At 57.8% G+C, this 24,258-nt stretch overlaps 1 protein-coding gene across 3 annotated transcripts in view; it reads left to right on the top strand.

Moving 5' to 3' along the window:
• The first annotated feature begins 2,319 nt into the window (after positions 1 to 2,319).
• PAPLN (papilin, proteoglycan like sulfated glycoprotein) overlaps positions 2,320 to 24,258 on the top strand; it is a 33,602-nt gene continuing 11,663 nt past the window's right edge. Inside the window, exons 1-20 of one of the 3 annotated variants that reach the window (XM_059373799.1) lie at positions 2,320 to 2,434; positions 5,522 to 5,581; positions 7,166 to 7,281; positions 8,281 to 8,341; positions 8,659 to 8,761; positions 10,551 to 10,681; positions 11,443 to 11,566; positions 11,938 to 12,018; positions 12,104 to 12,276; positions 12,402 to 12,525; positions 12,925 to 13,051; positions 13,436 to 13,501; positions 13,988 to 14,195; positions 14,750 to 14,932; positions 15,148 to 15,289; positions 20,341 to 20,421; positions 20,574 to 20,823; positions 21,614 to 21,734; positions 22,095 to 22,233; positions 23,261 to 23,702. In XM_059373799.1, coding sequence (XP_059229782.1) covers positions 5,528 to 5,581; positions 7,166 to 7,281; positions 8,281 to 8,341; positions 8,659 to 8,761; positions 10,551 to 10,681; positions 11,443 to 11,566; positions 11,938 to 12,018; positions 12,104 to 12,276; positions 12,402 to 12,525; positions 12,925 to 13,051; positions 13,436 to 13,501; positions 13,988 to 14,195; positions 14,750 to 14,932; positions 15,148 to 15,289; positions 20,341 to 20,421; positions 20,574 to 20,823; positions 21,614 to 21,734; positions 22,095 to 22,233; positions 23,261 to 23,702 — 2,726 coding nt within the window. In that variant the 5' untranslated portion in view covers positions 2,320 to 2,434; positions 5,522 to 5,527. The remainder of the gene's footprint in view (positions 2,435 to 5,521; positions 5,582 to 7,165; positions 7,282 to 8,280; positions 8,342 to 8,658; positions 8,762 to 10,550; positions 10,682 to 11,442; positions 11,567 to 11,937; positions 12,019 to 12,103; positions 12,277 to 12,401; positions 12,526 to 12,924; positions 13,052 to 13,435; positions 13,502 to 13,987; positions 14,196 to 14,749; positions 14,933 to 15,147; positions 15,290 to 20,340; positions 20,422 to 20,573; positions 20,824 to 21,613; positions 21,735 to 22,094; positions 22,234 to 23,260; positions 23,703 to 24,258) is intronic. The other 2 variants (XM_059373797.1, XM_059373798.1) reach the window with 2 other exon arrangements.

Here is a 24,258-nt window from a genome sequence, read left to right as displayed (position 1 = left end):
GGCAGAGAGAGAGGGAGAAGCGGGCTCCCTGCTGAGCAGAGAGCCCGATGTGGGACTCGATCCCAGGACCTTGGGATCATGACCTGAGCTGAAGGCAGAGGCTTAACCCACTGAGCCACCCAGGTGCCCCTTTGCCCACCAGTTTTTGATGAACCATTATGTGCTGGGCCCTGAACTCACCATGTCCCTCTCGGGGAGCGGAACTGAGGCTTGGAGACGGGGACTACTTGCCCAAGCCAGTAACCGTTGGGGCCTTGCTAGCGGGTCCAAGCACTGTGTGTGGGCTCTGCCTCCCCACACTCAGGGTCTCCTTTGCAGCCAGGGTGGGGAGAAGCAATCACGGGCTTGGGTGTCTGAGAAGGGCTCACTGAGGAAAATCACGAAGAGGCCAGGAAGGAAGGTGGTGTCTCAGCTACTCAGCCCAGGGCTGGAGAAGCGGCTTCCTCCTCCTTTACAGGGACCTTTGACCAAGCTCAGAAAATTCCTGGCTGATGGGGGCAGGGAGTGGGGCTTCTTGAATGGAAGAAACTGTTTTCCTCTTCTAGACAGGCTTTGGGTAATTCCATTCCTTTTCTCTGCCAAGCTTATCTTTGCCTAAGAATTCACACCACTCCCCAGGGGCCCCCGGCTTACACAGCTGCTCCCGCTTCTCTCTTCATCGATGGGTAAGAAATGGGACAGATTAAAATGTTTATGGTTTAATAAGTGTTTGTCTGAATATCAGGGACAGCCTAGAGAAATGACTGACAGGAGCTGGGGGGTCTGAACAAGGGTTGGGCCTCTCACTCGTGACTTATCTCTGTCCCCAGTGGAGGCCTCGGGGAAGAAATGACCAGGGGCCGGGCTAAGCAAAGGCCTGAAGGTTTAAGAGGGTAAGGGAAAGGGACCCGCCTTGTGAACTTCCCACCTCCCATGTGGCCCAGGGCCATTGCTATTTTCAATTTCAAAAAAAATTGAAAGGTAGGTGATTTTCAATTTCAAAAGAGGGGTGGCAGGCAAGAAATGCCTTTGTTGAGAAATAGGACAACTGGGAAAGGAAATTAAATTTATCACATTTCTTGAGCCCCTACCTTGATCTTCCCTAGCACCCTGGGCACAGGTGACGGGGAGGCAAGATTTATCTTCTGCCGACAGCTGAGTCTAGAGACTCGGATTCCCACGGGGCATGGCACCTCGATAAACCAGTGCAGACAGGGACAGAGACTGAGGGAGCCAGCTGGGCACCAGCTTTGCCTGCCATGGTGCGGGGAAGGCTTCTAGAAGAGCTGACGTTTGGCCAGGGTCTTGAGGGGTGAGTAGGAGTCTGCAAGGGAGAACGGGCTTCCAGAGTGCGTTCTCCGCAGTGGGGAAAGCTGGCTAGGAGGGTAGGATGCAGCAGTGCATGCGTGGAGAAACTCAGCCGTGCCTAAAATCCAGGCTGACCTTGAAGATACTGCAGGTGTGGCTCCAAACTGCCACAATAAAGTGAATATTGCAATAAAGTGAGTCGAATTTTTGGTTCCTCGCTGCATATAAAACTTATGTTTACACTATACTGTAGTCTATTAAGTGTGTGATAGCATGACTAAAAAACCAATTTTTAAAATTTATTTATTTATTTATTTATTTTGGGGTAAACTGTATGCCCAGGATGGGGCTCAAACTCACAACCTCTGAGATCAATGCTGAACCCTCTGAGCCAGCCAGGTGACCCTAAAAAACCAGTTTTTCGAATTAAAAAAAAAGTACCTTATCGCTGAAAAATGCTTACCCTTATCTGAGCTTTCAGGACATCATAATCACTAATCACCATGAAAAATTTTGAAATATTGCAAGAATTACCAATATACAACACAGAGACACGAAGCGAACAAATGCTTTTGGAAGAATGGATGCCCACAGACTTGCTCCAGGCGGGGTCGCCACAAACCTTCAGTGTGTAAAAAAGAAAATGCGATTTATCTGCAAAGCGGAATAAAGCAAATGGCAAAAAAAAGCCCCCAAGTCCCAAAACAAAGAACCCCAGGAAGGCAGAATAGAGTGAGGTCTGCCCGCACGGAATCCGAGGTTGGAGGAGAGCAGAGGGCAGGACGCGGAGGTGTGTTGTGAGGCAGACGGGCGTGGAGGGGGACGATCCAGAGGTGGGGGATTAGCACAGAGGTTACGGGCCGGGTGGGCGACTGCTGCCCGCCCAAGAGCAGAAACAGAGTGGAGGGCAAGCCAAGCCCTGGCACCGACCCAAGGGGATGCGGCACCGGTCCCTGGGGGGGCCCCTCCGCCGGGACTGGGGATGCGCGTCTGCAGGGCCGGGCGGGGGGAGATGGGGCGGGGAGGCGGCCAGCCCGCGGCAGGGAAAGTCCAGCCTCCGCAGGCGTTCCTCGCCGTCGGGCCAACCTCCCATTCCCGGGGCGGCACGGACGGAGCGGCACTGCGGGCCCTGCGCGCTCCGAGACAGGTACGAGAGCGGAGGGACAGGGACCCGGCGGCAGGGGCGGCTCGGCCCGGGGCTGCTGCTGCAGGAACGCGCCGCGCCCGGCCCGCGGGCAGCGCCGCGTCGGAGGAAGGGACGCCACCCTCCCACCCCGAGGAGACCCCGCCTCCGGCTGTCGCCCGGGTCATCGCACCGCATCGCACGGCGCGCCCTCGGGCGGGGCTGGGAGGTCACCGGCCGGCAGGAGAGCGGGGAGCCCCGGGGCCTCGTGCTGGGCAGCGGGGCGCGACCCCGGGCCCCGCGCCCACGCCGCCCGCCCCCTCGGCCGTTGCGTCCGCGGGACGCGGTTCCCGCGCCGCCCAGGCACGGGGCTCGCAGGCCGAGCGCGCCCCTCCGCGAGGTTCCGCCAGGGCCAGCACGTGCCGGGTCGCCCCGGCGCCTCGCGTGGGAAGCGCACCTTCCGCCTTCCGGGGCTGCACCGGCCGCGTTCCCGGGCGGGGGGCGGGGGGCGGGGCGCGGGTGGGCCGGACCCCGAGCGAGGAGCGCGGGTCGCGGGCGCCTCCTCGCGACTGAAGCCGGGAAGGTTCCTGAGTAGGGGGCGGCCGGAGAAGGGCGTCGCGCGGGCCTCGGGCGGCCGGGTGTCCGCGGGGAGCGGTGGGGGGCTGCGCAGGGTCCCCGGGCGCGGGTCCTGGGCTGACCTCCCCGCGAGGAGGCGCAGACCCGCCCGGCCGCGAAGCCCTGGTCAGGCCGCGCCGTGTTCCTCGGGGACACAACGTGAGAGGAGCCCACCCTGCGGGCCGGGGAGTGGGGGGCGCAGCGGGCCGGGCCCTCAGGAAGCCGTGGGAGCCCCCGGGAGTGGTCCGATGTCCGAGCCGCAGGGCTGGCCCTCGTGTCGCACGAGGTCTTGTTTCTGTTTTTTTCCCAAGCGAATTGAAATAACCTTCTGGCTTTCGCGACCTTGAGATTGCAGCTGTGGGTCTCGATCTGGTGCGGTTACAGCCGCGGTGGTAGAACTGGGCAGCAATCACAAGCTTCTCTTCTGTCTTAAGTCTCTCCCTTGGCTCTGCTCACCTCCCGCCCTAACCGCGGTCTCCTCTAGAGAAGCATCCCTTGTCGTTCATCTTGTTCTAGAACAAGACACTCAGAGCCACGCAGGCCTCCCCTCCCGCGCGCTGCTCTTCTTACAGGAGCTGCGGGCGCAGGCGGCACCCCTGTCAGCCGCCCGCTTCCCCCCTCCCACCCCCCCCCACCCCCGCTAGCCCCAGGAACCTCTGATTTGTTTGACTGTGAAAGTAATGGCTAAATGAATCACTGTTTGTGCTAAATTAACGAAGCATGTTCGTCGCTAAATGTGCCAGATTAAATTTTGCTGAACTTGGCTTAGGTATGTTACTTTGTCCTTGTAAAATGAAGTGATTTTATACTTGAATAATGAATAACATTGGTAGAATTACAGATTTTAAAATTTTAACATACAAGTCAGTACTTGTTTAATGTTTTGTACTGAAGGAACATATTACTTATGTCATTCTCCAATAGTGACATGTACGCACATGTAGGTACATACTGTGCAGACAGAACCCAGGGCACTGCACACATACACACACTCCTTGCACACTCACGCCACACTGCACACATACATTGTGCACACGCACATGCTACACACACTTCCTGTCACCCGTGTCCTCCAGAGTCACCCACAGCCTGCACACTCAGAAACCACAACGCACACAGGAGTGCACACACACACACACACGTTACAGAACTGGCTTGTGGAGCTTTTGTTGTGCAGAGAAATGCTGGCTTGGGCTTAAGGTAGGATACAGTTAACGTCTTTTTTATTTTATTTTATTTATTTATTTGACAGAGATTGCAAGTAGGCAGAGAGGCAGGGAGGCAGGCAGAGAGAGAGGAGGAAGCAGGCTCCCCACTGAGCAGAGAGCCGGATGCGGGGCTCCATCCCAAGACCCTGGGATCATGACCTGAGCCGAAGGCAGAGGCTTTAACCCACTGAGCCACCCAGGTGCCCACAGTTGACGTCTTTAAAGCTTTTGAGTTTTAAAGGCATCTTGGGAGAGTTTCTTTTAAAAAATATATATTAACGGGCGCATGGGTTAAGCGGCTGTCCTCAGCTCAGGTCATGATCCTGGAGTCCTGGGATGGAGCCCCAGTCAGGACTCCCTGCTTAGCAAGTCATCTGCTCCCTCTCCCTGCCCCTCCCCATGCTTGTGCTCAAATAAATAAAAATTTTAAAAAATATTTTATTTATTTGACAGCGAGAGAGAGAGAGAGAGAGAGAGAGAGACAGACAGACAGGCAGAAAGAAAGAGCAGAAGGAGTCGGAGAGGGAAAGCAGGCTTCCCGCTGAGCAGGGAGCCCAGTGCGGAGGTGGATCCCAGGATCCTGCGATCATGACTTGAACCGAAGGCAGACGCTTAAGGACTGAGCCAGGGCGACTAACCCAGTCGCCCCTAAATAAAATCTTCTAAAAAATAACAAATTAAAAAAAAAAAACTTAAAAAACACAAATTGTGGGGCGCCTGGGTGGCTCAGTGGGTTAAAGCCTCTGCCTTCGGCTCAGGTCATGATCCCAGGGTCCTGGGATCGAGTCCCGCATCGGGCTCTCTGCTCGGCAGGGAGCCTGCTTCCTCCCCCACTCTCTCTCTCTGCCTGCCTCTCAGCCTACTTGTAATCTCTGCCTGTCAAATAAATAAATAAAATCTTTAAAAAAAAACCACACAAATTGTGCTTAAAAACAACAGGTATAATGGCTTTTAAAAAAGGGAACCTCTTGCTAAATTAAAACCCTTGAGACTGATTGCTTTGATTCTCAACCTGTCCTTCAACAAGTGTTTTTAACGGCCCTCTTTCTTTCCCCTTTGAAATCCTGAAAGAAGGTACTCTTGAACATTTAGAAGCCGGTGGTAGACCGGCCTCTTCTCCCGCACCTGAGTGCCATGGCCTCCCGTCCGTCCTCTGTGGCCCTGCAGTCTCCTGTGGGCCACCGGGAGGAAGGGGCGCGCCCCTGCCGGAGACCCGCGGACCCGCCCCTGCCGGAGACCCGCGGACCCGGCCCTGCCCCTCCCGCTCCAATCCCGCCCTCTTCCGCAGGCAGAGATGCGGCTGCTCCTGCTCGTGCCCCTGCTGCTGGCCCCGGCGCCCAGGTCCTGGGTGAGTGCCGCCCTGCTCACAGCTCCGCCTAGGCCCCCAGCTGCAGTGCAAGGCGGGGGTGGGGGGGCATATGGGTGGCGGGGCGCAGACCCTCAGCTGGGAGGACGCCCTGGGGTTTAGGACGCCACGGCTTGGAGCCCCCTCTCCCAGCCCGGAAGGTTCGCGACCTCCTGTGGGAAGCTGGGGTAAAGCCAAGTCCTGGGACCCCCCAGCTCTTTCAAAAAGGGGTGCAACCTGAAGCTGTCTGACCAAGGGGCCCAGAGCAGCCCTCCCGGCTGCCGGCGCAGCACTGGCAACTTCCCCCCACCGACCTCCTTCAGAAGGTGCTGGGTGCACCCTAATGCCGGGACTCCCCACTCCCGGTGTTGGCTTCCAAGGTGGAAGGAAGGGGAGGGGGCAGTGCTGGCTCCAGCCAAGGTGCAGGGCTACATGGCCCTTCCCATCATCTGCCTGGGGCCGAACTGGGCTGTCCTGAGCTTGACTCTGTTTGCTTGCGGGTCCCCCCACCCCACTAGGGATTTAGCTCTAGAGAGAGCAGGGATGGCCTAGAGAACTTTCTGAGATGATAAAAAATGTTCTGAAACTGCTGTCCTTATAGACACTTGGTTCCATGGCCACTGAGCCCGGGAATCGTGGCTATTTCAACTGAAGAATTAAGTGGTTTGATTTAGTTTGATTTTAATGAACCTAAGTAGCCACGTGGTGGGGGGGTTGTAATACCGACCTGCGTTACTCTGCAGGTGAAATGAGTCCAGGGGTATAAAATGCCCTGAGTCCTCTTAGGGGCTTTCTGCCTTAAAACACCTGAGTGACCCCCCTCCCACCTCTTCCTGCTCACAGCATGAGAGCTGGGGGGTGGGGGGGATGCTGAGCTCTCCTCCGCAGCTCTGCAGCCTCCTGTCGCTGGCTCTGGCTGGGGTGGGGGCAGAGCCCCCCCCTCCCGGGGGGGTCCCTTCTGGGTGCCGACAGTTGTGGGGGAGGCATAAAGTGCAAATGCAAACCCAGGCTGGTCAGGGTTGGTTTCCTCTGCCTCTGCTCCCACCCCCTCACGCCCCCTCTCGCACCCCTGCGCAGGGCAGCCCTGGGAACAGCACAGCAAGAAAGAGGGTCCCTGAGTTGCCTTGCGGTGCGGCGGGCTGGGCAGGGAGGGGCTTGTTCGGGGAACATCAGGGGCAGGTGAGGACCTTGACTGGCCAGTGGAGCGAGGCCTGGATGAGCTTATTCCGTCCCCCCACTGGCAGCTCATGGTTGGGGTAATTATGGGGAAACAAAACATGCCTGATGCGAACTGTGCTTTCTTTCCTCAGACAGCCCTTGTGGAGGGCATCTGGCTGGCTGGCTCGCTCCCTCCCTCCTGACCGCGGGTACCCCTCCCCGCAAACAAGTGGCTAGCTGCCTCAGGGGTGCTGGGTGCAGGAGGCCAGCGCGGTTTGTAAGGCCCTTGGCTCCTTGTGCTGAGTGTTTGGGGCGCCTGGTGTTTGCTCTGGGAGAGAGAATCCGGGCTCCCAAGCGGAGATGGGGGATGTTTTTAGGTAGGGGTCCTCTGAGACCAACTCACACCTCCGAGGGTGTCTTTTCCTGCAGGCTCCCAAGGTGAGACGGCAGAGTGACACCTGGGGACCCTGGGGTCCCTGGAGCTCCTGCAGCCGGACCTGCGGAGTGGGCATCAGCGTCAGGGAGCGCCCCTGTTTCTCCCAGAGGTAGGGGGGCTGCTCAGGGGTCAGGTGGGTCCTGCCACGGCACTGGCAGAACCCATGGAGCCGTGGGTTTGCTGTGGGAGCAGCGTGCCTGGAGTATTGAAATCGAGTACACTCTGATTCTGACAGTCAGCCTTGTTTCAGGGGAGCTAGAGCTGTGCCCCCAGTCCCGAGTCCCTAGCTCCCAGTGCTATGTCTGGCATGTGGCAGGTGCAGCAAATTCTTGGCAAACCAACGAACAATCTTCAATTCCTAACGTGCAGAGTTCCTCCACCTTCGGTCTCTGTTGAGTATAGCCGTCTCCCACTTCAAGGGAGGTTTTAAGCCCCTGCTATGTGCCCTGCGCTCCGATGCGTGCTAGTGAACGCTGGGGCACAAGCAATGTGGGGGTGACCTTTGTTGGTGGGTTGAACTCAGTCTTCCTGAGCACCTCCTCGTGGGAAGAGGACGAGCCTCGAGCTTTTTTTTTTTTTTTTTTTTTGGGAAGATTTTTATTTATTTATTTGACAGAGATCACAAGTAGGCAGAGAGGCAGGCAGAGAGAGAGGGGGAAGCAGGCTCCCCGCTGAGCAGAGAGCCCGATGCGGGACTCGATCCCAGGACCCTGGGATCATGACCTGAGCCGAAGGCAGAGGCTTTAACCCACTGAGCCACCCAGGCACCCCGAGCCTCGAGCTCTTACTCCAGGCATCATGTGCTCCCTAAACTGCAGAATGACCTTGGAGGAGGGGGGTGGGTATATATTACATCTTACTTTCTCTCCAAAGGTCAAAGTTGGGTCTTCTCTGGAAATTTGCTCTAAGAGGCAGGTAGCCCCAAGTTGAGGACCTCCGGGATACGCTTCTGAGTCTAGTATAGACACAGGGCTCACCGCGTCTGCCTGAGGGGATCTGTGTGTGCAGGTCCCCCTCCTCTGCCCCGAGTGGCCTGCAGGAGAGCCCGAGGAGGAGGAAGGGGTGTTGGTTCACGGGGTTCAAGTCTTCCTGGTGTTCTCGTCTTCAGGAGAGATGGGGGCTCCAGCTGCGTGGGCTCGGCCCGGAGCCACCGCTCTTGCCACACCGAGGTAAAGCCTGCAGGAGTGGGAACCCCAGCTTCTGGGGCCCCTCCCCTCCTTTCCTCCCAGTTCCCGGGGCATCCTCCCGCAGGTGCACAGTCTGGGCTGCGGGAAGCCCCTTGCTCCCCTTCCCACCCAAAATGACAGCGTCCTCTCCAGCAGCCCGAAGCCCCAGCAGGGGAGCATTCAGGAGGCCTGGGGGCCCACACCTCCCAGTCCCGAGCTGCTGGGGTAAAGGGAGTGGTTGGTGGCGACGAGTCCCACCACCCCAGGTGCAGTGGGGTGGGCGGACCCCTGGGGAGGCCCCACACGTCCCTCCCCTGCAGAGCTGCCCAGAGGGTGCCAGGGACTTCCGGGCGGAGCAGTGCTCCCAGTTCGACAGCCAGGACTTCCAGGGAAGATGGTACAAGTGGCTGCCGTACTACGGAGGTGAGTGGACGTCCCGGCACCCGCACCCCTGCTGCCACGCCCAGCTGCTCCAGATCTCTTGTGCCCACTGACTGTGCACGGCGCGGTGCTTACCGCCGTATTACAGACGCTCTGTCGGATGCATTTTAGAAAACTCACAGGACCCCCAGCCGGTGCTCATCGCAACACAACGGGGTCGGGGCCGGTGTCATTTTGAGTCTTCTCCATCCTATACATTTTCAAACAAGGCCACTAGGCCGTGTCTGTGCCACTTGGAGACCTGCTCTCTCTGGCCTGCTCCGGAGGCGTTCCTCGTTCCTCGTGCTGCAGGCCATGGGGAATTAGGGTACTGGTCAGGGCAGGCCAGGTGGGGGCCAACTGAAGGTCAGGGCTGCAGGGGGCTTGGTACGGCAAGAGCCCATTTATTCAGGATCCCTGGGGCGCATGGGCTTGCTCTGCGTGGCTCTGAGGAGGGTGGTTAATTTTTAGAGCAATATAGTTAAGAAAAAAACCCGTGTATGTGACTAAAGCACTTCAGATGTGTCAGAAGATCCCTTGGGCTCCTCCTTCTGAGTATTACTGGTCACGGCTCATTGCCACCGACTCCTGAGGAGTATGACATCTGGCTGCGTGACCATTTATATTCTGTGTGTGCTGCTGCACGGGGAGCGGGGTCTTGGCTGGAGGGGTGGCCCTAGGGTCTGTGGCATTCACTGCTCCTCAGTGTATGGATATATTTGAATGTATCCATATTAAAAAAAATTTATGTATTTGACAGACAGACAGATCACAAGTAGGCCGAGAGGCAGGCAGAGAGAGAGAGAGAGGAGGAAGCGGCTCCCCACTGAGCAGAGAGCCCGATGCGGGGCTCGATCCCAAGACCCTGAGATCATGACCTGAGCTGAAGGCAGAGGCTTAACCCACTGAGCCACCCAGGCACTGCCATCCATGTTTTATAAAAGATTTATTTACTTGAGAGGGAGCCATCATGCAAGAAGAGGGAGGGAGAGAGAATTCTAAGCAGACGCTATGCCCCGTGTGGAGCCCTCCTCGGGGCTCGACCCCACAACCTGAGATCATCATCTGAGCTGAAATGGAGTCAGATGCTCAACCGACTACACCCCCCAGGTGCCCTAAATACACCCATGTAGAAAAACCAGAACACAGAAGAAAGGGTCACGGAGGGATGCCTTCTCTGTGGTGCAGGTGACTGCATTCCTAGTAGGACTTTTGGCTGTTTAAACAACGTGTATATAATATTTAGGTGGCTATAAAAATGAAAACTCCTAAGTGACCTTGACCCCACGCCTCTCCTTGGATTTGCCCTCACATTCCATCTAGCCCTCTTCACATTTTTGTCTCTATAAACACATACATATTTGTAATTATTATGTAGCCCCATTCTGCATTGTGTGGGAGATGCGTCTCCCCACGTAACCGTATGGTCCAGTACGTTACAGCACAGCCCACCTGCCTTCTGGTCTATTAGTAACTGACTTTGAGGAGCGGATTGTTAACACATGGGCTGATTATAAGGCTGTGACAGACCTCTCCAAGGGGGCTAGCTTTTTCCCGATCCTGGGATTTTTCTTCCACTTGATCCCCAGGGAGGCTGCGGTTTTGTGAACGTTGTTTCCAGCGGGGGCAGGGTGGAGTGGGATTCTCTCGCCCTGGGAGAGCCTAGGCAAGGGCTTTCTCTCCGCAACCCCGACCCCACGCGTGTGCTTCTGGCCCCGCCCTCCCTTCACTGTACCCAGGAGAGGACTTGCTGCTTGCTTGGGATCTCAGTTTCCCCCTCTGTCTGCCTCAGCCCCGGACAAGTGTGAGCTGAACTGCATTCCCAAGGGGGAGAACTTCTACTTCAAGCACAGGGAGGCTGTTGTGGATGGGACACCCTGTGAGCCTGGCACACGGGACGTCTGTGTGGATGGCAGCTGCCGGGTACGTGGTGCTCCTGCCCCCTCTCCCATGCGGGCTGGCCTGGGGCGTATGGTGGGATGTCTCCCTGCCCTGCACCAGAGGCTCTCAGGAGCTTAATGTCTTCTCATGGGCAGCTTTGAGGTGTCTTTGCATCACAGATGCCCTGTGACCCCTTTGCCCTTTGCAACCAAGCACCCCAACAGGAGCACCCGTCTGGGTGGCAAGTTATAGAAACCCCATGAAAACTGACAAAGGGGAAGAAAGCCCTCCAGGGCTGGTCTGGCTGGCTGCAGGGGCTGGAAATGTCTCCTCGCCTCTGGGCTTTTCTCTCCTCTGGGTCCACGCTGGGATCCTGGGAGGTATGCAGAGGGCCAGCAGCAGCTCCCAGCTCTGGCTGGAAAGGGCGTCTACTTCTTAGGGGCCCCAGCGACCCAGAGTTGCCCCAGGTTTGTCTGGGCTGGGGGAGCCCTGTGAACGACGTACTTGGAGCATGGCGTGGAACCCACTGACTTGCCCCACATTCACTGTTGGGGAGTTTGTGCAACCTGGGAGGTCCCCCTCCCGGGCCCCAAACGAAAACGTATTGTTGCCAGAGAAGGGGAGACGGGTGCTGAGCCGGGGGAAAGGGGTCAACTGTCAGCCACAGGCCAGATCACTCGGCCTTAGTGGGCGATGAATAACTACTGCCCCCCCTGATCTGAGCAGTGATTTGGGTTCAAATCCTCCTGTGTCCGTGACCTCTGGGGTCTTTCTTCTCCTCTTCATTCATCTCTGCCTGGTAGGTCGTGGGCTGTGACTACAACCTCGACTCCGCAGAGGAGGAGGACAAGTGTCTGCAGTGTGGGGGTGACGGCAGGACCTGCTACCCCGTCACAGGCACCTTTGATGCCAATGACCTCAGCAGAGGTGAGGGTTGTCGGGGGCGGGGCCCGCAGGCAGTTGAGGCGAGGGTCTGTCGCCTGTCCCTTCCTTGCCTGACTTCCGCTCCAGCTGAGTCACCCTGGTGGCCCTGCAGGCGTCTGATCTGGCCCTCAGGTCAGGCCTTAGGGTGGAGGTCCAAGGCTCTCACTGGAGCCTGTGGGCTTGGGCTGGTAAGGATCTCTGCCTCCTGACCCAGTGCAGGCTCCCACGGCCAACGGCTGGGTACCCCTCCTCACCCCTTCTCCCTGGCCCTCAGCTGTCCCCTCCCCCTTCCCAGTCAGGCCTGCCACTGTCCCTGACCCTGGCCGTGCTGCCAGGGGCGTGGGTGGTCCCAGAGTGTGTCTCTGCCCCCGCAGGCTACAACCAGATGCTCATCATTCCCGCGGGGGCCACCAGCATCCGCGTGGAGGAGGTGGCAGCCAGCAGGAATTTCCTGGGTGAGTGCGGGCTGGGGTGAGTCTGGGCGGTGGCCGTGCGGCGGGTCCCTCCGCGGCAGCTGACCTGGGGCTCACGCGTGTGCAGCGGTGAAGAGCGTGCGGGGAGAATACTACCTCAACGGGCACTGGACCATCGGGGACGCCTGGGCCCTGCCCGCAGCCAGCACCGTCCTGCACTACGAGCGCGGGGCCGAGGGGGACCTGGCCCCTGAGCGGCTCTATGCTCGCGGCCCCACCTCCGAGCCCCTGGTCATCGAGGTGAGGGGCTGGCGGGTGGCGGGGGCACTCGGGGAGGCCAGGCCAAGGGGGGCGGGTCCCGGGGGGGGGGGGGGGGGGGGGGGGGGGGGGGGCGGGCCTGCCTCAGCGAGGACCCTCCCGCACAGCTCCTCAGCCAGGAGCCCAACCCCGGTGTGCGCTACGAGTACCACCTGCCCCTGGGCAGCTCCCCGTCTGGCTTCCACTGGAGCCACGGCTCATGGAGTGACTGCAGTGCCGAGTGCGGGGGAGGTGAGCCGTCTGCATGTCCTAGGAGCCACGTGGGGGCACCCAGGGCTCAGGGAATCCACAAAGGGTCCCCCCCTACCCACCCTCCAAGCTCAGAGAACCAGAGAAGGCTTCCCGGAGGTGGTGGCATCTCAGAGGACACTGTATTCCCTGGGCAGCAGAGGCTCAGCCCTGAATGGGTGACCAGAGGTTAGAGCAGGGCACCAGCACCTGCACATAACACCTCTCAAGCCTCAGTTTCCTCCTCTGTAAATTGGGGATAATGATGGCATTTATCCCAGGAGGTCATCTGAGGCTTGATCAAGATGACGCTTGGAATGCATGCAGAACGGTGCCCAGCCCAGAGTTCGCCTTTGGTGACTGTTGACTGATCACCTGCCCGTGATGGCCGGGCCTCTGCAGGTCACCAGTCCCGCCCGGTGTTCTGCACCACTGACAACGAGGTCTACCCTGACCGCATGTGCCAGCATCAGCTGCGGCCGGCCGACCGCCGCCCCTGTAGCACTCACCCCTGCCCGCAGACCAAGCGGTGAGGCCCTTGCCAGTGCCCCCACGGTGGGGCCCAAGCACTTGGGTGGGAAGGCACTGGGGTCTCTAGGCAACTCCAGGTGTTGAGCAAACAGGTGGGTTGTTCCTACAGCTGGGGCAGAGTGGAGAGGAGGCAGCTGTCACTGCGGGAAGCAGCAGGGGTGTGTGTGTGTGTGTGTGTGTGTGCATGAGCGTGAGATCCGGGGCTATTCTGTCCACCCGTGTGTGCCCACACAGGGCCCAGAGTGTCCAGGCTGGTGGTGGGCAAGCGGGGGGAAGGTACTGGAAGCCCTGTCCGAGCCGGCAGGGGACTTGGCTCGACAGATACCAGGAAGTGGGCCAGGGGGCCTTTGGGCATCAGTAATGCCTTTGTTCATGCACGAAGGACCTCTTACCTGCACCGGCCCAGAGCGTGGCCCCTTGCTGGGGCCCAGCGTGCACGCAGGAACAGGTAATCTGCAGGCCGCAGGTTCCCTGCGGGGCCGGCGCAGTCCTTCTGCCCTCCTGGCTTCGGTGGCAGCTGGCCTTGCAGGATGGTGGTGGGCTTGGCTTCGCACGGCGCTGCTGGGGCTGCCCTTTCCTCCCGTGCCCCAGGGCCGCTCTAGGAGATGCTCCCAACAAGGGCAGACACAGAGGCAGTGGAGTCTGGCTGGGGATGACAGGGACCCTGGTGAGGAAGACAGGAAAGCTAAGAGGGGAGCAGCCAGGCTCTGTGTTGTAGGGACCAGAGCTCGGTGGCGAGAGATGGCAGGCAGAGCGGGCGCTTGGCCTTTTATGCAGAACTTTCTACCCCCACACCTGTGCAGGCCCAGATGTTAGCATGGGCCAGGCTTGGGGGATCCCCAGCGCACTCCTGTGTGTGACAGCTGGGACTCCCTTGGGCCTGGACTCCAGCCCCTGCCGCTGGGCCAGCGTTACTGGATTCCTCTCCCCGCAGCTGGAAGACGGGGCCCTGGTCACCCTGCTCGGCCTCCTGTGGCGGCGGCTCCCAGTCCCGCTCTGTCTACTGCGTCTCATCCGATGGGGCAGGCAGCCAGGAGGCCACCGGGGAGGCGGAGTGCGCAGGCCAGCCTGGGAAGCCCCCTGCCACCCGGGCCTGCAACCTGCAGCGCTGCGCAGCCTGGAGAGCGGAGCCCTGGGGGGAGGTGAGCCTCTGCCGGGCGGGGTAGGGACCGAATCGGGCCCCGGGTCTATGGGCTGGGGCCGCAGCAGAGCTGGGCAGGGAGGCTTGGCCTCCGCTAGGGAGGTAGATCCTGGGAGGTAAAGTGACCTGCTAGATGGTCTTGGAAGCTGTTGCCAGGGCTGGGACTAGGAGCAGGTGTTTGGACTCTCCCTCCTTCTCCAGGATCCCGGGCGGGGTGGGACAGACTTTGTCTTGCCATGAAGAAGCAGCCGGGGACCTTGCGGGGGGGGGGGGGGGCGAGGAGGAGCTGGCACTGACTGGTGCTGCTGGTCTCTGCTTCCAGCACCCACATATGTTCAAGTCTCGAACAGGGAAATGTGGAAAATGTCCCTAAGCTTGGTGACAGCAGGCGTGGTGTAGGCTATGTGACCTCAGAAGAGGGGTTCAGCTTCTCTGAGCCTAGGAGCTGGATGTGGGCCGGGGGTGGGTGGGTGGGGGTCTGGCTGTCTGACCTGGCATGGCCCCTCTGCGCGGGGGAGGACAAGCAAGCTCCCGCCGACAGCCTGGTCCTTGCAGTGCTCTGTCAGCTGCGGTGCCGGGGTCCGGAGGCGGAGCGTCACCTGCCGCAGTGATGAGGGGTCTCCGCTCCACGCCGCAGCCTGCCCCGCGGAGGACCGTCCCCCCATCACGGAGCCCTGTGTGCGTGAAGACTGTCCCCCAACGCATGAGCAGGCCTGGCGTGTCGGCGCCTGGGGTCTGGTGAGTGCTTGCCTCTTCCCCCGTCTCCTTCCTGCCACCCAGGCCTGGTCCCTTGGGTCTCTGACAGGCCGCTGGACACGTGACCTTCCCTGGGTCTGGCCTGCCTCCCAGGCATTTTCCCCCTCCCTCTTTTCCTTGTGGGGACCCCCAGCCCCAGGGTCTTGCTCCTTTTCTGAGCCTCTCCTTTCTTCCCACGCCTACCCCGTGGGCCCCAGTGTTCCAAGAGCTGCGGCGCGGGGACCCGGAGACGCCAGGTCATCTGTGCCCTCGGGTCTCCCGGCCTCTGTGGGAGCCTGCAGCTCTCCAAGCCCAGGGAGGCCGAGCCCTGTAACACGCAGCCCTGCCATCTGCCTCCAGGTAAGAGCAGGGGCGCCGGCCAGGCTCCCCATGCCCCGGCCATCATCGTGCCTGGCTTGTCTGGCTTCCTAGCTAGCGGCTCCTGGAGGCTCAGATCCTTGACTTCCTCCTTGCTATTGACACGCCCCCGGGCCCCAGAGCTTAGCACGAGTCGGGTATTCAGTAAACGTTCACCAAATGACTGAGTGAGTGAGTACGCCCCGCTGCTACCCTTGTCTTCCCCTTCTCCTCACCCCCATCCCCGCTGGCAGGAAGATGCCCCAGGCCCGGGGAGCTGCAGGGGAAGGGCCCAGAGGCCAGTACTTGCTTGGTGTGAGGTTGTGCTATTGAGGAAAAACATGGGATGCGGCTCAGCTGGGGGAGCGAGTGGGGATGGTGGCCTCCTGCTACCACAGGGAGGTGTGTCTGGCCCGGATGTGCTCCTGCTGGGGGCCCCCTGTGAGCCGAGCTGGTGACGCTCCAAGGGAAGCACAGGGCACGGTGGCCAAGAACCAGGGGCCTGGACTTGACAGCGAGCCTAAGTTTCAATCTCTGCTCCATCGCTGACCAGCGGTGTGGCCCCGCGGTGTGGCCCCGCGGTGTGGCCCCGCGGCAAGCGCCTCTCCTCCCTGATTGTCGGTTTGCCCATCTGTACAATGGGGTTAATAGTGCTTTTCAGGCCAGACTGAATTGTAAAATAAACTTAATGGCTATTTTTAATAAAATAGTCTAGGTTTATTGTGGAAAATTTGGAGGAATTAGGAAAGCAGCATAGAGACAAGGCTGTTTCTAGGGTTCCTGGGTGGCTCAGTTGGTGAGGCATCTGACTCTTGATCTTAGCTCGGGTCTTGATTTCAGGGTCCTGAGTTCAAGCTCCGTGTGGAGCCTACTTTTAAAAAGAAAGAAAAAAAGAAAAGAATTACATTTAAGGGGCTCAGTCAGAAGAGCGTGCAACTCTTGAACTTGGGGTGGTGAGTTTGAGCCCCATGTCACGTGTAGAGATTGCTTAAAAATGTTTTTTAAATTTAAATAATGTTTTATTTAACCTTAAATATTTTTAACATGTAATTAGTATAAAAACTATTGAATAGGCTATTTTATATTCTTTTTTCACAAGATTAAAAGATCTTCTGAATTGAATATATTTATTGTTCAGAGCATTTCTTTCTTTTATTTATAATTTTTTATTTTATTTTATTTTTTAAGATTTTATGTATTTATTTGACAGAGAGAGATGACAAGCAGGCAGAGAGGCAGGCAGAGAGAGAGGAGGAAGCAGGCTCCCTGCTGAGCAGACAGCCCGATTTGGGGCTCTATCCCAGGACCCCGGGATCATGACCCGAGCCGAAGACAGCGGCTTAACCCTCTGAGCCACCCAGGCGTCCCAATTTTTTATTTTTTTTAATAAACATATTTTTTATCCCCAGGGGTTACAGGTCTGTGAATCGCCAGGTCTACACACTTCACAGCACTCACCAAAGCACATACCCTCCCCAATGTCCATAACCCCACCCCGCTTCTCCCCACCCCCCCCCCCCCCCCCACCCCCCCGCTTTTTTTTTGGACTGATAGACCCCTTTGGCTTGTCTCCCCCCCGCTCCCATCTTGTTTCATTTATTCTTCTCCTACCCCCAAACCCCCTATGTTGCATCTCCACTTCCTCATATCAGGGAGATCATATGATAGTTGTCTTTCTCTGCTTGACTTATTTCGCTAGGCATGATACCCTCTAATTCCATCCACGTCGATGTTCAGAGCATTTCTTAATTCAGATGCAGAATTTCAGTGGCATACTTGATCTATATTTAGATTTTATAGGATGTACAGTTGGAAAAGTAGATTCACACACCCAAGTTGTTCCCAACCACTTAGGACATCTTCCCAACAACTGAAGTATTTTCTAGTAAATGAATTGTCAGTTTTTAAGTTTAAAATTAAATTAATTCTAATGAGAATAAATGTAAAACGTGGTTTCTCAGTCACTCTGGTCACATTCCAAGTACTCAGTTGCTCTGACTGAGGCCAGCAGGGACCCCCGAACCCGCCCTCAGCCAGGATATAGGGATGGTGGCCGGAGTTCTGTCCAGGGGCTGGTGCTCTTAGGGCTGGGGACCTCAGGCTGGGCTGCAGATCAAATTGTCTGATAGGCCCAGGGGAGCCCCTGAAAGCTTTGGAGTTCAACAGTGACAGGGTGAAAAAGATCTTGAGGAGGACAGACAGGCACCTGCCTGAGGGCCAGACTGAAGGGGAAGCAGTTGGAGCGGGAGCCTGCTGGGGAGCAGGGCTGCAGAAATCCAAGGGCCCCCAAAAGCCATGAAAACAAAGGGTCAGGCACTCGCCCAGCAGACCCTGGTGCCCAGAGAGTGTGTGGGAAGCGGAGCAGGACTGAAAGCCCAAGAAGGTGGAAGGGAAGAGTCCCAGGAGGGGACACTAGGAGCCTATTGCCAGGCTGCTGGGGCCTGGGACTGCAGCGCTGGATGGGGGCCGTGGGGCAGGGGGTGGCGGGACAGGGGAGGGAAGGGGCCTCCGCCTTGTCCCAGGGTTTGGCCTGGGCCGGAGAGGCAGTGAAATGAAAACAGATTTTACCGTTTATCTACTAGACTTTTCCAACCCTAAATTATTTTAAAAATATTCCCTGGGGACTGGCAAGATATAGTCCAGAGGGGGATGGAATTTTTTAATCTATTTGAGAGAGCGCATGAGAAAACATCAGTGGGGGGTAGGCAGAGGGAGAAGCAGGCTCCCCGCTGAGCAAGGAGCCCGAAGCGGGACTCGATCTCGGGACCCGGAGATCATGACCCGAGCCGAAGGCAGACACTTAACCCACGGAGCCACCCAGGCGCCCCTTCACTTCTTTTACATGAATTTCCTCCGTTATGTAGCAGTGTGCTCGCTGTGGAAAATTTGACATGCGTTAACAAATGGAAGGAAGGGACGCCCCTGCCACCCGCTGCCTTCCCCATCGCTCCCCCTCCCCCACCCCCCGGTGCGGAACAATGAGCGTTTTGGGGCATGGCCTGTTATACATCATTATAAAAATTCCTGTCGTCCGTATTTAGTTTTTTGCGTTTTTTTCTCCATTTTATGATGAATCTATTTAGTAACTTTGAAGTGGTTAAATACCATAGACCATAAAATTCACCTATTCTAATGGTAACTCATGATTTTTAGTAAGCTTACCAAGTTGGACAATACGATGGCGAAAAAAATTTTTTTTTTCCACATTTCTGAGCAGCCCCTAATCTGATTCCCCAAACTGGGAAGACAGGCCTGTTCGTTTGTGTGAACTGCACTGGAATTAAACAGAGTGTCACATTAATGGCAGATGACATTATAGTGACTCAGCGATGCTATGCTATGCTCAGCGCTCATCATGACAAGCGCAACTTAATCCCCTTTATGCATCCTCACACCCACCGCCCCTCTGGTAACCACCAGCGTGTTCTCTCTAGCTGAGAGTCTGTGAGAGTCTGGTTTTTGTTTCTGTTTTTTCTCTGTTGGGTTTGTTTCTTTTCTTTCTTTCTTTCTTTTTTTTTTTTTAAAGATTTTATTTATTTATTTGACAGACAGAGATCACAAGTAGGCAGAGAGGCAGGCAGAGAGAGAGGGGGAGGCAAGCTCCCTGCTGAGCAGAGAGCCTGGTGTGGGGCTCAATCCCAGGACCCTGAGACCATGACCTGAGCCCCGGGTTTGTTTCTTATATTCCACATATGACTGAACTCATTCGGTGTTTGTCTTTGACTCAGTTTGCTTGGCATGAAACCCTCTAGATCTGTCTGTGTTGCAAATGGCAAGATTTCATTCTTTTTCATGGCTGAGTAATATTCCTCTGTGGGGTGTGTGTGTGTGTGTGTGTGTGTGTGTGTGTGTGTGTGTGTATGTGTGTGTGTGTGTGTATACACACCACTTTATCCATTCATCTATAGATAGACACTTAGGCTGCTTCCATATCTTGCCTATTGTACATAAAGCTGCTAGGGACATAGAGGTGCACATATTTTCTTGAATTAGTGTTTTCGTATTCTTCAGGTAAATAGTAGTGGAATCATGGTGTTACATGGTAATGCTACTTTTAATATTTTGAGGCAGGATAGTGAAAAATCTAGAACATACAGAATAGTTGAAGAACTGCGTAGTAAGCAACCACGTATCCACACCTAAATTCTACAATGACTGTTTTGTTATATGTGCTTTTTTTTAAAAGTTAGTAGTTTTTAAAAGTTTTTATTTATTTATTTATTTGACAGAGAGAGAGAGAGAGAGAGAGATCACAAGTAGGCAGAGAGGCAGGACGAGAGAGAGGGGGACGCAGGCTGCCTGCTGAGCAGAGAGCCCGATGCGGGGCTTGATCTCAGGACCCTGGGATCAAGACCTGAGCCGAAGGCAGAGGCTTTAACCCACTGAGCCACCCAGGTGCCCCTTTATTTTATTTTTATTTATTTATTTATTTATTTTTAGATTTTATTTATTTATTTGAGAGAGACAGTGAGAGAGAGCATGAGCGAGGAGAAGGTCAGAGAGAGAAGCAGGCTCCCCGTGGAGCTGGGAACCCAATGTGGGACTCGATCCCAGGACTCCAGGATCATAACCTGAGCCGAAGGCAGTCGTCCAACCAACTGAGCCACCCAGGCGTCCCCCCTTTATTTTATTTTTTAAAAGATTTTTAAGTAATCTCTACACCCAGCGTGGGGCTCAAACTCATGACCCCAAGATCAAGAGTCACGTGCTTTCCTGACTAAGCCAGCCAGGCTCTCCACTTTGCCCATTTCCTTAATTGGATGGCTTGTCTTTTCATCAGTTCAATCTATACATATCATTTTTTTGTTTTATGTAGTTGGGATCAAGCATAGATACGAATTTTATATCTGGCTTTTCTTTTTGCAGAATTTTCTTTTAGCTTTTTTAAATAACTAAAGACTCTTGAAACTTGGGAAGGGTGTGTTATGGACTCACAGGTCTGCTCATTCTCACTTCCGCTGTCCTGGGGTCCCAGGCCCTGCCTGAGCAGTGGGGTGGGGGCACGTGGAGGATGAGGTGGCCACTGCTCAGGCCTGATTGCCTGCTCCCTGCAGAAGTCCCCAGCGTGGAGGACGTGCTCGCTGGCCCCAGGGATCCCCGGATGTCTTTGGGCCCTCAGGTGGCCGCCAACCCAGGTGAGCCGCTCAGTGGACGCCCCCAGCCCAGAGCCCCGGAGCTGGAGGTTGAAGATAGAGCAGGTGGTTAGGGGGGATGGAGAAGGCAGGTCAGGTGTGGACAGTGAACAGCCAGGTGGAGACCTCATGGGTCTTTTCCTTCTTCCTTCTAGATTCCAGAGGCCAGTGGTGGCTCCCCCAGGAGCAAACCTTAGTGCCGGGTAATCCCAGCGGAGCCCAGGGCCTCCACCTGCCAGGCCTAGCTCCTTCTCTGCCACAGTCCCCGCACCAGCAGCCATTGCGGCCTGGCTTGGCACCCCAGGACTGCAGACATAGCCCCTATGGGTGCTGTCCTGATGGCCACACCGCGTCTCTTGGGCCACAGTGGCAGGGCTGCCCGGGAGCCTCATGTCAGCAGAGCAGGTAGGGACCTCTTCCTAGTCGGCTGGGGAGGCGGTTTGCAGAGCTCCGAACGGGACTCTGCAGGTGTCTCCCTGCTGCCCTGCTGTGCCTCTTGGTGACTCAGCTTTCTGTGGCTGATCTTCCTAATGCGCAGAGTGGGGGTAAAAATCTCTGCTCTCCCTACAGAAGTTGGCCTGAGCTCTGGGGAGACCCTTGGGATAGAATTCTAGCGTTCAGATCCAAACCAGTCTACCAGTCTCTCGGAGGGGTGGGGTACTGAGAGCCCAGACTTTGGGGCCAGCAGCCTGGGGCCAGGGTGGGATCCCCGGCTCAGCCCCTTACCAGCCGTGTTCTGGTGATGGGGGCAAGTTCCTTAACTTCTCTGATCTTGGCTTCCTCTGCTGAGAGGTGGGGACAATGACAGCCACCGGCTAGGGTCCTGAGCCTGGAAGGTGCCCTGATACGTGCTTCCTTCACCTTCCGTTCCCACTCGGGGACTTGCTCTGTGGGCAGGCTTATCGAGTTTCTGCCTCTGTGTTTGGGGGCAAGGCTGGAGTCGAGGTATCAGGGTGACGGCTCTGCCTGCTCGGTTCCTGCCGCCTCCCAGGCAGCCGCCGGGTGGTTGGCGGACGTGGCAGAGCCTCGGCAGGCAGAATGGTCTGCCCCGTGTGTGGGGACACGCTGTCTCCCGCTCGGGTCCTTGACTGCTCAGCCCCAGAGCCTGGGTCCTGGGACGCTGGTCGCTTACGGCCCTGGAGGGGTTGGGGACCAGGGGTGGGTGGTGAGGAGACAACTGTGTGATGCCGTCTAGGTACGGGTGCTGCCCTGATGGGGTGTCTGTGGCCGAGGGGCCCCAGCACGCGGGCTGCGCAGGGTCTTACAGCAGTGACAACACCAGGAGAAGGCCGGGGTCAAGAGCTGTGGCTTCCTCGGTAAGTGTCTGGTTCACACAAGGGGGCTGGCATCCAGCCCCCAAGTCTGCTCAGGGCCACTGTGATCCAGGCTCTCTGTAACTTGGGCTTTGGAGAAAGGAAGTCCCTGAAGGCTGCTGGCCGACAGGGCCTCTGAGATGGGCCTGGGCTGGAGTGTGTGTGTGTGTGTGAGTGTGTGTATGTGTGTGCGCATGTGCCTTTATTTGACCTTCCCCTGGCCTCTCATCTCCCTTGAGGCTCTGCATCAAGGGCTCAGAATTCTGTCCCTCTCTCTTCCTGTCCTCCTTCCCCAGGCAGCCTAGAGTCCCTAGCAAGAGCCAGACCTATCCCCAACATCCCAACTCTAGGCTTCCTCCCCAGGCCCCCAAGACCCACCAGCCCCGGGCTCAGCAGAATGAGCCCAGTGAGTGCCGGGGCTCCCAGTTTGGCTGTTGCTATGACAACGTGGCCTCTGCTGCTGGTCCTCTTGGGGAAGGTTGCCTGGGCCAGCCCAGCTACGGTGAGTGGGTGTCCCTCCATCCTTCCTGGTGATAGGCTCCGTCCCCCTCAGCCCCACACCTCCGCAGAGCCCCACCTGGAGCTTCCTCCTAGCTCAGTGATTCATTCATTTCTTCAGATATTTGCTGATCACTTACTAGGTGCCGGGTCAGAGAACAGTGCCACGTTGTTCCTGTTTCCCACAGTTTGCCCTTGAGACCACCTGCGGGCTTGTGAGAGTCGGGGAGAGCTGTAGGCAGGGCCCCCACAGAGAAGGAGGCTCATCCTCTCCCCGCCCCTGCCCCGTGGGGCTCTGCCTCCTCTAGAAGCAGAGGTGGAATGTTGGTCAGTGCCAGGAGGGACGGGGGTGTCCCCACCCGGCCTGGGATGAGCCCTGGAGGGAGGTCACTGAGGCTGGACCACAGACTATGTGGGCGGCACTGCCAGGGACTGTCACGGGGACTTCAAAAGCCAGATGGGCTGGTGGTCAGGGTCTGCAAGAGGCTGGGCCCCTGGGTGGGCTTCAAGCAGGAGCCAGCCATGGTCACGCAGAGAAGTGGAACGGGCTCTGCTGGGGAGGTGGGCGGGTGAAGCAGGCAGGTGGGGGCAGCTGCGGTGGGTTCGAGGCCAGTGAGGGGTCCAGGAGCAGAGGTGCGCCCGCACTGGGCGTCTTCACAGGTGCTCCTGGGAGCTGAGGGCTGGGTTCTTCTCGTGAGCTCAGCACGTCAAGGCCAAGCCCTTGGGCTGCTCGGTGCCTGCGCTCTGGTGCCCCGGGTCAGGCATGGGGAGGTGAGGGGCACGAGGGGGCCAGTCCAGGTTGTTCACGGCCCTGACCTTCTGGAGGGCTCTAGTTTTGTGGGTGGAGCCTAGTAGGTCTGGGCCTTGAGCAGTCTCTGCCCCCAGGGCCAGGTGAGGGTGTAGACATGTTCCATGAGCTGGGAAGGGCCTGGCTCCAAAGTCCAAGGCAGAGGGGATGGGGGGCCGTTGTCGGCGGGGCTCTGCTGGGCCGCGTCCGCGGCTTGGTGACGCTCACCCTTCTGGCCCCTCAGCCTACCCTGTGCGGTGCCTGCTGCCCAGCGCGCACGGCTCCTGCGTGGACTGGGCGGCCCGCTGGTACTTCGTCCCCTCTGTGGGCCGGTGTAACCGGTTCTGGTACGGCGGGTGCCACGGCAACGGCAATAACTTCGCCTCCGAGGAGGAGTGCATGAGCCGCTGCCGGGGGCCTCCCGCCGGGGCCCGCGGACATGGTGCTGGCAGCGGTCCCGGGGGCCAGCACGAAGCCAGATGGCAGAGGACGGGGGCCACGGTCCAGACGAAGCCCTTGCCTTCCGGTGGCGTCTTGTGGCGAGACCGAGAGCCTGGGCCGAGGGAGGAGTCCCACGCGCAGGCCTTTGGAGAGCGGCCCTGGCGCGGGGAGCTGGGGCCCAGCGCCCCTGGCCTGGGCGGAGATGCGGGGCGACCAGCGCCGCCTTCCCGCAGCTCTTCCTACAGGTGAGCCCCCCCAACCCCCTCCCCCCGAGGTCCGCCGCCCCCCCCCCCCCCCCAGTCCTCCAGACAGCCCTGCGGTCCTGTCGTTGCACACACGGGGAAGCTGCCTTGGGAGACAGGAGACCTGCCCGCAGATGGTGGTGCCATCTCGGTCAGACCTCGCTCCTACACCCCAGGCCTGTGTGGTCGGAAAAGCTTGCAGGTTCATGACCTCCAGCGAGTCCTCCAACTTCTCTAAGCCCCCCGCTTCCTGACGTGTGAAATGGCGATGTTCTCTCAGGTTTACTGTGGGTTCCAGTCTTGGGACTGTGTCATGAGAGCTCTGGGGAGAGTAAAAACCAAATAAGTAAAACTTTACATCCCAAAGGGGTCAAGCATGTCGTTTAGTTCCCCACCCGGACCTGGCGTGAGGGATCTCTCCGGGCTCCTCCATGCCCTGGGCTTTGCGCCCACCCTGCAGCGGTCACAGGACCAGGCTGAGGTAGCAACGTCCAAGGGCATGTGGGGGGATGGAGAGGGGACATTCCCGAGGCCACTGGCTTCTGGAGCTTGGCCTCCC

This window comes from Mustela nigripes, chromosome 13 (assembly GCF_022355385.1).
Source record: "Mustela nigripes isolate SB6536 chromosome 13, MUSNIG.SB6536, whole genome shotgun sequence".
In the NCBI taxonomy this organism is placed as follows: domain Eukaryota; kingdom Metazoa; phylum Chordata; class Mammalia; order Carnivora; family Mustelidae; genus Mustela; species Mustela nigripes.
The sequence above is the reverse complement of the archived record's forward strand: the minus strand, read 5'-3'. Positions and strand labels throughout refer to the sequence as shown.